Source organism: Hyperolius riggenbachi, chromosome 4 (genome assembly GCF_040937935.1).
Source record: "Hyperolius riggenbachi isolate aHypRig1 chromosome 4, aHypRig1.pri, whole genome shotgun sequence".
NCBI classification, from domain to species: domain Eukaryota; kingdom Metazoa; phylum Chordata; class Amphibia; order Anura; family Hyperoliidae; genus Hyperolius; species Hyperolius riggenbachi.
This window is the reverse complement of record NC_090649.1, coordinates 486,708,235-486,720,510: the sequence shown is the minus strand read 5'-3', so window position 1 is coordinate 486,720,510 and position 12,276 is coordinate 486,708,235. Positions and strand designations below refer to the sequence as shown.

At 46.4% G+C, this 12,276-nt stretch overlaps 1 protein-coding gene across 2 annotated transcripts in view; it reads left to right on the top strand.

Moving 5' to 3' along the window:
* Positions 1-12,276, top strand: part of THADA (THADA armadillo repeat containing) — a 782,712-nt gene that overhangs the window by 282,267 nt on the left and 488,169 nt on the right. For both annotated transcript variants that reach the window (XM_068233009.1, XM_068233008.1), the window contains one exon: positions 1,856-1,947. In XM_068233009.1, the coding sequence (XP_068089110.1) occupies positions 1,856-1,947 (92 nt within the window). The remainder of the gene's footprint in view (positions 1-1,855; positions 1,948-12,276) is intronic.

Here is a 12,276-nt window from a genome sequence, read left to right as displayed (position 1 = left end):
TGTCCCTAATGGAAATCTGATGGAAAAAACAATGCCATCAGATCGATTTTCGATAGATTTCAATAGATTTCAAATTGAAATCTATTGGAAATCTGTTCCTAGTAAAAAATGTTCCTAAACACCTCAGATAAATCAGAAATCTATCTGATGATCTATCTGCTGCTAATCTAACGAGTGTATGGCCACCTTAAGAAATGGACTTCATCCCAATCAGTAGCTGATACCCCCTTTACCATGATAAATCTATTCCTTTTCACAAACAGACCATCAGGGGGCGCTGTATGGCTGATATTGTGGTGAAACCCCTCCCACAGTGTGATGTCATGACCATAGTCCTGACATCACACTGTGGGAGCCTTGTTGCATTGTCGGAAATAACAGCTGTTTCCAACTGCCCCCCAAAAAAGCAAGCAGCATCTCCTTCCACTGACATCACCTTCAGAAGTCTCAGGGATCCCAAGTGCTCCCGAAGATGAGCTGCTCCACACTGCGCACATGTGAGCACCCTCTATCGCGCAATTTGGAGTCACCTATCTTCAGGAGGACTCAGCTCCTGAAGACTTCCGAGGGGACAGGGAGAGGAAAGGGGGAGGCTCATTAGGACCCAGGGCCTTCCCTCTCCTTAGGTAAGTATCTGGCTTCTTTTTTTTTTTTTTTTTTTTAAACTTCCCATTTAAATGGACTCCAAGCACCTCTCATGGGCATGCCTTTAACCTCCTTGGCGGTATGAAAAATACCGCCAGGAGGGAGCGCAGCAGTTTTTTTTTTTAAAAAAAATTTTTTAATCATGTAGCGAGCCGAGGGCTCGCTACATGATAGCCGCTGCTGAGCGGCATCCCCCCGCCCGCTTCGATCGCCTTCGGCGATCTCCGATCAGGAAATCCCGTTCATAGAACGGGATTTCCTGGAGGGCTTCCCCCGTCGCCATGGCGACGGGGCGGGATGACGTCACCGACGTCACTGACGTCGGGACGTCATTGGGAGTCCCGGGCCACCCCTCGGCGCTGCCTGGCACTGATTGGCCAGGCAGCGCTGGGGTCTGGAGGGGGGGGGCCCGCGCCGCAGCAGATAGCGGCGATCGGGCAGGGGCCGGCGGCGATCAGAGTGCTGGCGCAGCTAGCAAAGTGCTAGCTGCGTCCAGCAAAACAAAAATTATGAAAATCGGCCCAGCAGGGCCTGAGCGGCACCCTCCGGCGGCTTACCCCGTGTCACACACGGGGTTACCGCCAAGGAGGTTAAGCCTCCGACCAGTACTGCCAAGTATACGTAGATGCATACCTTTTTGTAGCTTGTGCTCTCCTCTTTCATTTGATGCCTGAATCGCCGTTCTACACTAAATAGTTTTCGTTCAATTTCAATTTAAAAATTGCGGCTGCCATCTTGGCTATGTTATAACTTCCGGGTCACCCATGTCTTCTCTGTTAGACAAGTGCATCACTGAATGAAGCAGGAAGAGGAAGTGACACGCATGGCCATTGCAAGAGGCTCCTCCAGAGGGGTCATAGCACGACTTTGTTGGAAGTTGTCTGGCTTAAAGGCATGCCCATGAGAGGTGCTTGGAGTCCCTATAAGTTTATATACATTTTTACACTTACATCCTTACAAGTATCCAGACTTATAGAAACACAACCAAATCTTTTTCGCAAATCGCTCAGGCCCTGCATATTACGGTATGTTATGTTCTTTTTAACAGTGTGAATAATATGTTTTCAAAAAGGCCGCAAGGGCTCCAAATGCCACGCCTGTATGTGACCCGGCCTTTCCTTTTTAGCTTTGGCTTTTTTTTTTAAAGTAAAGAAAAGTACCGTCTTCAATTCCCTAATATTTTGTTGTGACCGTTCTCTGTTTGCATTAGGTGAGAAATTCCTCCACGCTCCTCTTCAGCACGCTGATTACACGAATATTTGGAGTTAAGAGAGGAAAGGACGAGCGATCCAAGAAAAACAGGTAAGCAGCGCTGGGAGCGAACATCACTCGTGAAAAACAGCATCTCGGCCAATTTATATCTGAGATGGTTTCGAGTTTTCGGGCCATTACGGTATCTGACCACTCGCGTTACAAAAAAACACACCCTTCTTTTTTTTCTTTTTGCCAACTTTTGCCAAGCCCTGAAACACACGGCCTCCTGGACGGTAATCTGCCCTTTAAATCTCCAGCCCTTCTGAGCGTAACACAAAAAATATGGCCGGGGCCAAACATATGAAATGAATAAGTGCTGACATCCCCCGCCTGCAGTCTATTAGCACCGCATAAGCTTTCAGAAAATCTAATTCTGGAATTAGGGCTACAAAGTCATGGCTGGTGTCCCCGGGGTGTTTTGCTTGGTGGAATTTTTCACCTTTATTCTTAGTTTTTTGTTCCCTCTTAAAGTGTAACTGTTGGGTATAAAATCAATTCTTTATATTTATCTGGTAAACAAGTAATAAGGATGCTAACCAGGCAATCCAAAAGTTAAAAGTCACTATTACTTTTCTTGTTGATAAATGATCATTCCCCAGTTTACCTGACTCTTATTTGGTACACTGCCGCACAAAGGAAGTTGCAGGGCATGCTGGGTTGTCTGTTTTTTGCTTCTTTACTTCCCCCTCAGACTTAAAGAGAAACTCCGACCAAGAATTGAACTTCACCCCAATCAGTAGCTGATACCACCTTTTACATGAGAAATCTATTCCTTTTCACAAACAGACCATCAGGGGGCGCTGTATGGCTGATATTGTGGTGAAACCCCTCCCACAAAGAAATTCTGAGTACGTACTCTTGGTAGTTTCCTGTCTGTGAACCTTGCTGCATTGTGGGAAATAGCGGTTTACAGCTGTTTCCAACTGTCAAAAAAATATGCAGCATCTACATCACCTGCCAACAGTAAAATGTCACCATGTGATAAATGTCAGAATGTAAATCAGGGAGAGAAAAGATTTTACAATGGGCAAACACTGACTATATCATTTATACATTTATACAAAAATGAAGCACTAGGGCCAGTGCTCCTTAACCACTTGCCGACCGCACACTCATAACGTGCGTCGGCAAAGTGGCAGCTGCAGGACCAGCGACGCAGTACTGCGTCGCCAGCTGCAGCTTAATTAATCAAGAAGCAGCCGCTCGCGCGAGCATCTGCTTCTTGTCAAATCACGGCGGGGGGCTCCGTGAATAGCCTGCGGGCCGCCGATGGCGGCTCGCAGGCTAGATGTAAACACAAGCGGAAATAATCCGCTTTGTTTACATTTGTACGGCGCTGCTGCGCAGCAGCGCCGTAAGGCAGATCGGCGATCCCCGGCCAATCAGTGGCCGGGGATCGCCGCCATGTGACAGGGGACGTCCTGTCACAGGCTGCACAGGACGGATAGCGTCCTGTGCAGCCCAGATCTCCCGGGGGCAGCAGGTAGGAGAGGGAGGGGGGGAATTTCGCCACGGAGGGGGGCTTTGAGGTGCCCCCCCCCCGCCACCCACAGCAGGCAGGAGAGATCAGACCCCCCCAGCACATCATCCCCATAGGGGGGAAAAAAGGGGGGCAATCTGATCTCTCTGCCTGCACGCTGATCTGTGCTGGGGGCTGCAGAGCCCACCCAGCACAGATCAGCTAAAACAGCGCTGGTCCTTAAGGGGGGGTAAAGGGTGGGTCCTCAAGTGGTTAAGTATGTGATAACTCCAAATCATAACAGCAGAAAAAGTTTTGAATGCAGGATTAGCATCTTTATCACTTAATACACTCAGACCAGCTGCTATTGAAATTTGATTTTTATGGTGACAAACCTGCTTTAAGGATGCCTGTTTTTTCTTCTGGCGCTCAGGTCACTAAGCTAAGGCATATTTACACTACAGATATACATTCCCCTGAGCTGATTTTATTTTCTACCCTACTCCTAATCCTGATTTACATGCAGTGCTTCATCCTCCAGCACCCCCAGAGGCCTCCATTCTGCTCAGCCATAATACTCGACTGAGCAGAACATGGATTATGGGCGGGGAGGAAGTAGCAGTTCCTCTCCCCTAATCCGTCCCTAGCAACACAGTATATATATGAGCGGAGCTATGGGGATCCCAGCGGCTAGCAAAAGACTGGGAGAGGCTGGGGAGAGCCGAGGGAGATGCTGGAGTCCTGCTGCACAGCAGCAATCTCGCGCGGGACTTCTAAAGAGCAGGGAATTCCTCAGCCTGACCTGAGCTCGGGCTTACCGCTCACAGCTCATCTCTCCAAGCCCGAGCTCTGGTCGGGCTTACCGCCAGGGAGCTTAAAGAGCACCTCCAGCCAAAAAAAGATTTAAATGGCAATACATATATGTAGTCTATGCACTGTGTACAGTTAGATGAACATATAAAGTTTACATCTAGTACATCATAGTGGATAGACTAAACTTGCATCTATATATGTAGCAGCTCTTCCTTATATCTAAAGTACACCCTCAGCATGTGTCCTCCCCTCCAGCCTGCTCCCCTCCTCTGCCCCTCCCTCCCCTGCTCTCTGCCTGCCTGGATCAAATGGGGGAACAATCCACAAGACGCCCCTTCACCATGGGTGCACCAGGTTTAGTATATATTTTTTTCTTCTAATCTTTGTCCTCTAAACCCAGGTGTATTATAGTCAGGAGCGTCTTAAGGTGGCCATACACTGGTCGATTTGCCATCAGATTCGACCAACAGATAGATCCCTCTCTGATTGAATCTGATCAGAGAGGGATCGTATGGCTGCCTTTACTGCAAACAGATTGTGAACCGATTTCAGCCTGAAACCGTTCACAATCTGTTGTTGTGGTGGTGGTGCTGCCGCCGCTCCCCCTGCCCGCATACATTACCTGCTCCGCCGGCGAGACTCCAGTCCCCAGGTCTCCGCTGTCTTCTCCGCTCTGGTCTCCAGGTCCGGCATGCTTTACTTCTTCCTGCCCGGCAGGAAGTTTAAACAGTAGAGCGCCCTCTACTGTTTAAACTTCCTGCCGGGCAGGAGGAACTGTAGCATGCCGGAGACCAGCGCGGACACAGAGCAGCGGTGACCGGGGGAAGTCGTGCCGGCGGAGCAGGTAATGTATGCGGCTCTATTGCGTCGGTCGTCGGGCACTCGAACGGCGCTAGCGACGCGCTCCCTACCCGCGGGCGGTCGACGGGAATTTTCCACACGGAGCGATCAACGGGATTGGACGAAATGGATCGAAATTCGGCATGTAGTGCGAACGATTGGCAGCAGATTCGATCCCAGTGATCGAATCTGCTGTCGAAACGGCGGCAAATCGGGCTAGTGTATGGCCAGCTTTATACTCTGAAAAATATGGTAATAGTCAACAATGAAGTCTCCTATCTACACAGAGCAACTTGTTAACCCGAGTGGGGTCAGGTCCTAATGCTCCCCACCTACAGCGGTTGCCTTTGAGGTAACCCACACTTGTGAGTATAACAGCACATGTTTTGTGTTTCTACATAACCTGTTTATACTGCATACTACACTATATTTGGCTCTCGGTGTCCCTTTCTGTTTTCCTCCTATACGTATATCAGGCTTTGTGTGTTAAATGTGAAAATACAGTAATTGAAAGTATATTAACCTTAGGGGAGCCTTGGAACTCAGTCTTTAACCCCTTAAGGACCATGTGCTTAAACCCCCTTAAAGACCAGGCCATTTAGTACAAAATTGGCCACTGCAGCTTCAAGGGCTCGCTGCAGGGCCGCACAACACAGCACACAAGTGATTCCCCCCACCTCCTTTTCTCCCCATCAACAGAGCTCTCTGTTGGTGGGGTCTGATCGCTCCCACAATTTTTTTTTTTTATTATCAATATTTATGTGATGATTTTTTAAATAAAATGGCTTATTTTTTCTGTACTCCCCCCTCCCTCCCTCCCTCTCCCCGCCAGCCAATCCCCGCGATCAGCTGTCATAGGCTTCAGCCTATGACAGCCAATCACCTCCGAGCCCACAGAGGGGACAGCCATGTCACACCGGCTGTCCCCAGTACAGCGCTGCCTTAGATCGCAGCGCTGTACAGCAATAAAATGTCGGTTTCGCCCTCTGACAGTCTCCGAGCGGCGAACGCTACTGGGAGACTGAGGGCGGAGCTCTGCCTTCCAAGCGGAGATGCGCGCATTAGTGCGTGCGATCTCCTGCAAAACACCCTCAGGGCGGTCCTGGAGGAGCCACCTCACGCCCATTGGCGTGACGCGGTCTAAAAGAGGTTAAGCACAGCAGGGACCGAAGTTGGCCTTCACCACTGTGAGTACTGCTGGTGATTTGTTTTAGTTGGTTGAAACTGCTGGTTAGTTGAATTCTGGATAACCGGGACTCTCCTGTACTTCCAAACAGTTATTTAGTTTGGCCTAATAGTTCAGCCTCAGTAGTAGATGTTCTGATCAATGGGTGCAAAGTCTACACAGTTGAGTCACAAGTTTAGAGCAATATTTTGACTCCCTATAGAACAGAGGCCCGGTAGAACAAGTCCTCCCAAGTTATTTTACTAGAACATCGATTGCCAATTTAAACACTTTTGAGGACACCCACCAATAATCTTCCAGGCAACTTGAGACCAACCCCTAATGCTACTCCCTGAATGAAGTATTCTGCTGATAACGAGAATAGCCAGCCTTATGACAGAGGACCTCCTCGCCACATCGTCTACTGACCATCCATGAAAGAATTTAGTGTTCCAGGGCTGAAAGGGCCACATTTGTTTCCCTCCGGGATTGGAGAGTCTCAGATCTCACTGATTTTTATCACAATAAATAGCACGGCCCTCTTGAACTGTGAAAGTCAGGGAGCTTCTTTCAGTGCGTATTTCATAAAACGATGGCGGCTATGAGTGGCGGCGGGTTTAATATCTCGGCTATGGCGGAGGTCATGGGGAGTTCAGTATATAGGCTCTTGTCTTGTGAGTGGCTGCATGGAGTAGTTCATTATATGACTCAGGTTTTATTCATGTACTATATTTGTTTACAAGTAGTACAATTTCATAGCTGAATCCATAATTCATTCATTAGAATGTTTATTCCTCTGAAAAAGGAACTGTAGGGAAAGAAACATTATTATTAATAAAATTGTTTATTTTTTACAATATTCATTTAGAGGAAGGAAGGGTGCAAAGTTTGGGTGGAATTTGTAAGTCTGTCGAGCAGAAATTCTTATTTTTAGGCAGAAATCCGTTTGGTGGCAAAAAAAATTTGAATTCTGCGGAATTCCACATGTTTCCGTGGAAATTCCGTCATAGTGCTATAGCAATTCCGTTCCGTCGGTACGGAACCACCAAATTCTGTCCGGAATCGCGGAAATCTTAACTCCGCGGAATCCAGCAACCATCCCTAGTGGAGACATCTTTAGTTCCACCAGGTGATCTATACAGAATGTTCGTTACTGAGAGTTCTATGCACAGAGAGAGATATTGCTTGCTTGGCAGTTGTAAAAAGCTATTATTTCCCATAATGCAACAAAGTTCACAAACTGTCAGGACCAGGGTCATGACATCACACTGTGGGAGGGGTTTCACCACAATATCAGCCATACAGACCCCCTGATGATCCGTTTGTGAAAAGAAAAAGATTTCTCACGGGAAAGGGGGTATCAGCTACTGATTGGGATGAAGTTCAGTCCTTGGTTATAGTTCCTCTTTAAAGCAGTCCTGAAAGACACATGTTTTCTGTTCTCTCTGAAAACAGTAGCAGATATTATTTAGTATTTATATAATGCTGACATCTTCCACAGTACTTTACAGAGTACATATGGCTCATTTCACTAAGACACTGTTTGGTAAAAAAATAATAGGTCAATACCACATTTGGTATTTTAGGGCTCTATTCCAGTATGAAACGCAATCGCTCTGGGATCACATTTCCACCGATGCAATTGAGTTACTATACTCAGTATTAGAAGCTCAATCGCATACAAAACGCGGCAGGACGACTAATGCGCTCGGGACAAAATCACATCGCAATCAGATCGCACTAAGGGAAATGGCTATTGCCTTTTTCAATAGTTTTATTGTACCCTGCGTTTTGCAAACAACTAGCGCAGGGGCGTAACAATAGACCCTGCAAGGGATGCAGCTGCAGGGAGTCCCAGAAGCCACAGGGGGCCCCATCCTGAGTGACTGACAACTAAGGGCATGAGGGAAAAAGCTTTCTGTCCTCTGCACAGTTGTTCTAATGACTGCATCTGCTTAGCCACTGATGTATCATACAAAGTTTTGTAGACAAAGATTTGTAGACAGACCTTATTCAGTGTGCATGGGGAGGGGCCCCATCCAAAGTTTTGCAGGTGGGCCCAGCGATTTCTAATTAGGCCCCTGAACTAGCGATCGGAATCAGATCACAAAACGCAAGGTAGTGGAAAAGGGCCCTTAGACTTTTTTCCCCAAAAAAATTCACCAAGATTTTTACACATGCTGTAATAGTAGCCACGGAATATGTGGGCGGCTTCTAAATCAATAATGATAATAATAGTTTGGTAATTTACAGAAAAACGTGGCTTTAGTTCACTAAGACCTATGCGGTAAAAAGCCTAACCAGCTGTGGAGCAGGTCTAGGCAGCAAGCTGTGGTCTGGTACGGTGATGTCCTCCCACTTCTGGACAAAGTTGTGATGATTGTTCAGATGGTCCGCCTACAACATGAGGCTTTGTTAGCGACAGCTGCTAGTTACAGATTACAACAGTAAAAGGCATCCCCAGTGTCGCTTTAGTTCTGCATGCCAGTAGAGGTCCCTTTCTGTGTATCACTCTTTCCCTGTGCACCTCTAAAGGGATACAGGGAAACCTCTATGCTTGTGGTTTTTTACTTACTGATGTCCCGCCCTGCAGTACAATGGTACCAATAGGGTGAGTAGTAGGACAGGGTGGCTCCTCCCATTGGCTGTCTCTTTTGCTTGTCCAGTTTACCAAATGGCTGATTGTTAGTTACCGACAGCTCCAGGTTGGAAGTAAAACACCCACTATCTCACTTGCTTTACCGAACGCTCGTATCTTCGTGAATTGACATTTACTGAGGTATTTATCGCAGAAGTCGGTAATTTACCTCACTAGTCGGTAATTTTACTTTTTCGTGTGGTAACAGCCTAAGTGAATCGACATTTGACTAGATTTTCCTAAAGTGGTCTCCCCCGTCCTCTTTGCTGAGGCGATCTATCGGTGGGATCCTTGAAAATATGCTTGTTTCCGCTGCATGCAGGCACACTAGCAGCTTCCCCTCTGGCTCCGGTGGAAATAGCTGAGCCGGATTGGGTCAGCTCCACTGTGCAGGCATGAGCTGTCTGCGCCTGCACAACAGAGCAGACGCGCTAGTGCGCCTGCGCAGGGAGGCCATTGTGTTTGATTTGGCTTGCTGGGCGCCATCCTAGCGCTAGTGCAATGCTGCATGCCCCATGCAAGACTAATTTGGTGATCCGGCAATCGCCAGACCCTGAATTACTCCTCCCTCCGAGTTGCTACAACTCGAAGGAGGAATAGTATTTAATGCAGCCGGGGATTTTGAGCAGCAGCAAGGAGAGCGTAATTCGGCTCACCCTGCACCCAGCTCACTGGCGTCATAATCATACGTACGTACGCCATTAGGATCCAGAGACTAACCCCCTCCCGAGTTGTTTTTTATTTTATTTTTTTAAAACAGATGTTTTTTTATTTTTAAAAAGTTACAGATTCTCTTTAATCACTTCATCCTATTTGGACGACTATAGTTGTCCAGATAGAAGCTTTTAAACTCCAACCGTATTCGCGACTAGTGTTACTGTGGCGTGTGTGTGTGTGTGCGCCCGCTGCTCGTTCCCGGTGGCTTTTATGAGGAAGCGATTGGAGAAGGGGAACAATTATTCCCCGAGCCAATCACAGTGCCTGTAATGAATGGACATGACCCGGTTCACGGGCCATGTCCATTCATAATAAGTAAAAAAAAAAAAAAAAGAATTGAACACTTCTTGGTAACCCAGAATAGTGTTTCTATCGCCATCTAGTGGCAGAAAGTTGGTTACATTTTTTAATAATTAATGCAATGAATCCCTTCCAAAGCAGCAACTACAAGAAGCAGCTCACCTGAACGAGCTCCAATGCTTCGCCCCGTCAGTCTTGCAGAGACAAGACTCCTTCTGATACTTCTAGCAGCTTACGCTCGGCAATTATCTTCTCAGCTCGATATTTATGGCTGTTGCTGCTGGTGTGGATGTAATTGAGCTCATTATCTATTCAGTTTAAAGGTAAAATATTCATGTTGGCTTCTGTAACGTGTTTGTATCCGCAAGTCAGCCTATTGAGGAAGAGTAGGAATCTGCATTAGGAGGATTTGGCATCCAATAATTATTGGTTACATTTCTTAACACCGCATCCATGGAAGCCAGACACTGTTGGGGCAGGTATAAGGAACACAAACACTCCCAAATCACAAATACTGCAGTGGAGAGAAGTTAAAGGACCACTCCAGTAAAAAAAGTAAGCAATTAAAATCTGACAGAACAGACAGGTTTTGGACAAATCCATTTTCTCATGGGGGATTGCTCAGGGTTTCCTTTGTTTTCAAAAACATTTCCTGAACAGCAGTTTACCTGCCAGAATGGTAAGTTACCAGCCTGCCTTTTTACTCACTTGCACTCTATTTTGTCAACTGCCGTTCAAGAAATGCTATTGACAACAAAGAAAACTCTGAGAATCCCCCATGAGGAAATAGAATAGTTTCAGGACAGTGCGAGCATAGGACGGCTGCAGGGGGCTGGCAGAAGCCCCAGGTGAGTGAAACTTTTTTTTTTTTAATAGCCATCTTCAGTTCTCTTTAAAGGACCTCTGTCGCGAGAATCTTAACATTTAAAATACAAGTAAACCTATACAAATAAGAAGTATGTTTCTTCCAGAGTAAAATGAGCCATAGATTACTTTTCTCCTATGTTGCTGTAACTTACAGTAAGTAGTAGAAATCTGACATTACTGACAGATTTTGGACTAGCCCATCTTCTCATAGGGGGTTCTCAGAGTTTACTTTATTTTTAAAAAGCACTTAGTGAATGGCAGTTGCTCCGTCCAACTGCCAAAATAGTGTGCAGCGGTCAAGGAGGCTGGCCAGCATCTTTATATAAATCTTTTTCAAGGAATGTCTTTATAAAGAATACAGGCCATGCTGAGAATCCCCCATGAAGAGATGGACTAACCCAAAACCTGTCGGTAATGTCAGATTTCTACTGCTTACTGTAAGTGACAGCAACATAGGAGAGAAGTAATTTATGGCTCAGCTTACTCAGAAGGAAATTTACTTCTTATTTGTACGTGTTTTACATTTTAAAGATTTCCGCAACAGTTCTTCTTTAAATCTTTCGTCTTACCCATTTTGACATTAACTTCCGTGATAACTACGTTGTCCAAAGTGGTGCGTTCCTTATATAAGCAACTCTGAGTTGTTGCGTCACTCTACGTCACTGCTGGACTAGTTTACTTTCAAAAAAGGGGTGTGTCTAATTTGGCCACTCAGTCACTGGTGATCAGGTGATACATTTGTAAGGCTTTGATTTGTTTTGATCACTTCCTGCTTCAGGGCTCGGTCCCATTGCAGCGCAGGTGGCCGTGCACCAACGCGGCTCTGCATTGCACGTGATTCCCCGGGGGCGGAGCTTGCAAACCCATTTATTATAATGAATGGGATTGTGGGCGCAATCGCCCCAAAATGCATGCCACCATGCGCTGCGATTCAGTGGTGAATCGCAGCACATGTACTGAAACAGCAGTCTAGGCACTCTCTGATGTCCCTGCAATTGTGTTTCCATAAGCACGGCTGAAAGCCCGCCTATGGAAACAAGCCCTTAGCCTTCAAGAGACATTAAAGCAACACATGGTCTTGACCAGCAAAGCAAAACTGCTCAAAATCAATACCTTTCATTTATGTGTGCAAGTCATTTACATTGAAAGAAAAAAAACATTATTGACCAGCAGATGGCAGGAGAGATCCACAGACGCTACATCTGCCTTTCACTCTCTTCCCTGCAGGAAATTTACTTTTTGTTCATATCAGTAGGTGGGGGTGGAGAGATTAAAAGACAGAGAGGCATATAAACACAGTTGTATATATATAATTTTTTTTTATCAGGCTATTTTTGTCCAGCCCTGTACTGTGTGCCAAGCTTGTCCTGTTCTGTGTCAGTATATAGATTTCACCACTGTGGGGAAAGGCAACTATAGTTATACTGATGGTAAGATTGTTAACACCTCACTGACCGCATCACCCGGAGTCCGGTCCCCTCCATGCCAATAACATCTCCTGTGACGTCTTGTACTTTAAAGTGACACTGTAGTCACCAATGTTTTCCTAATCCTCTGTAGGCATTACATAGCAGAGTT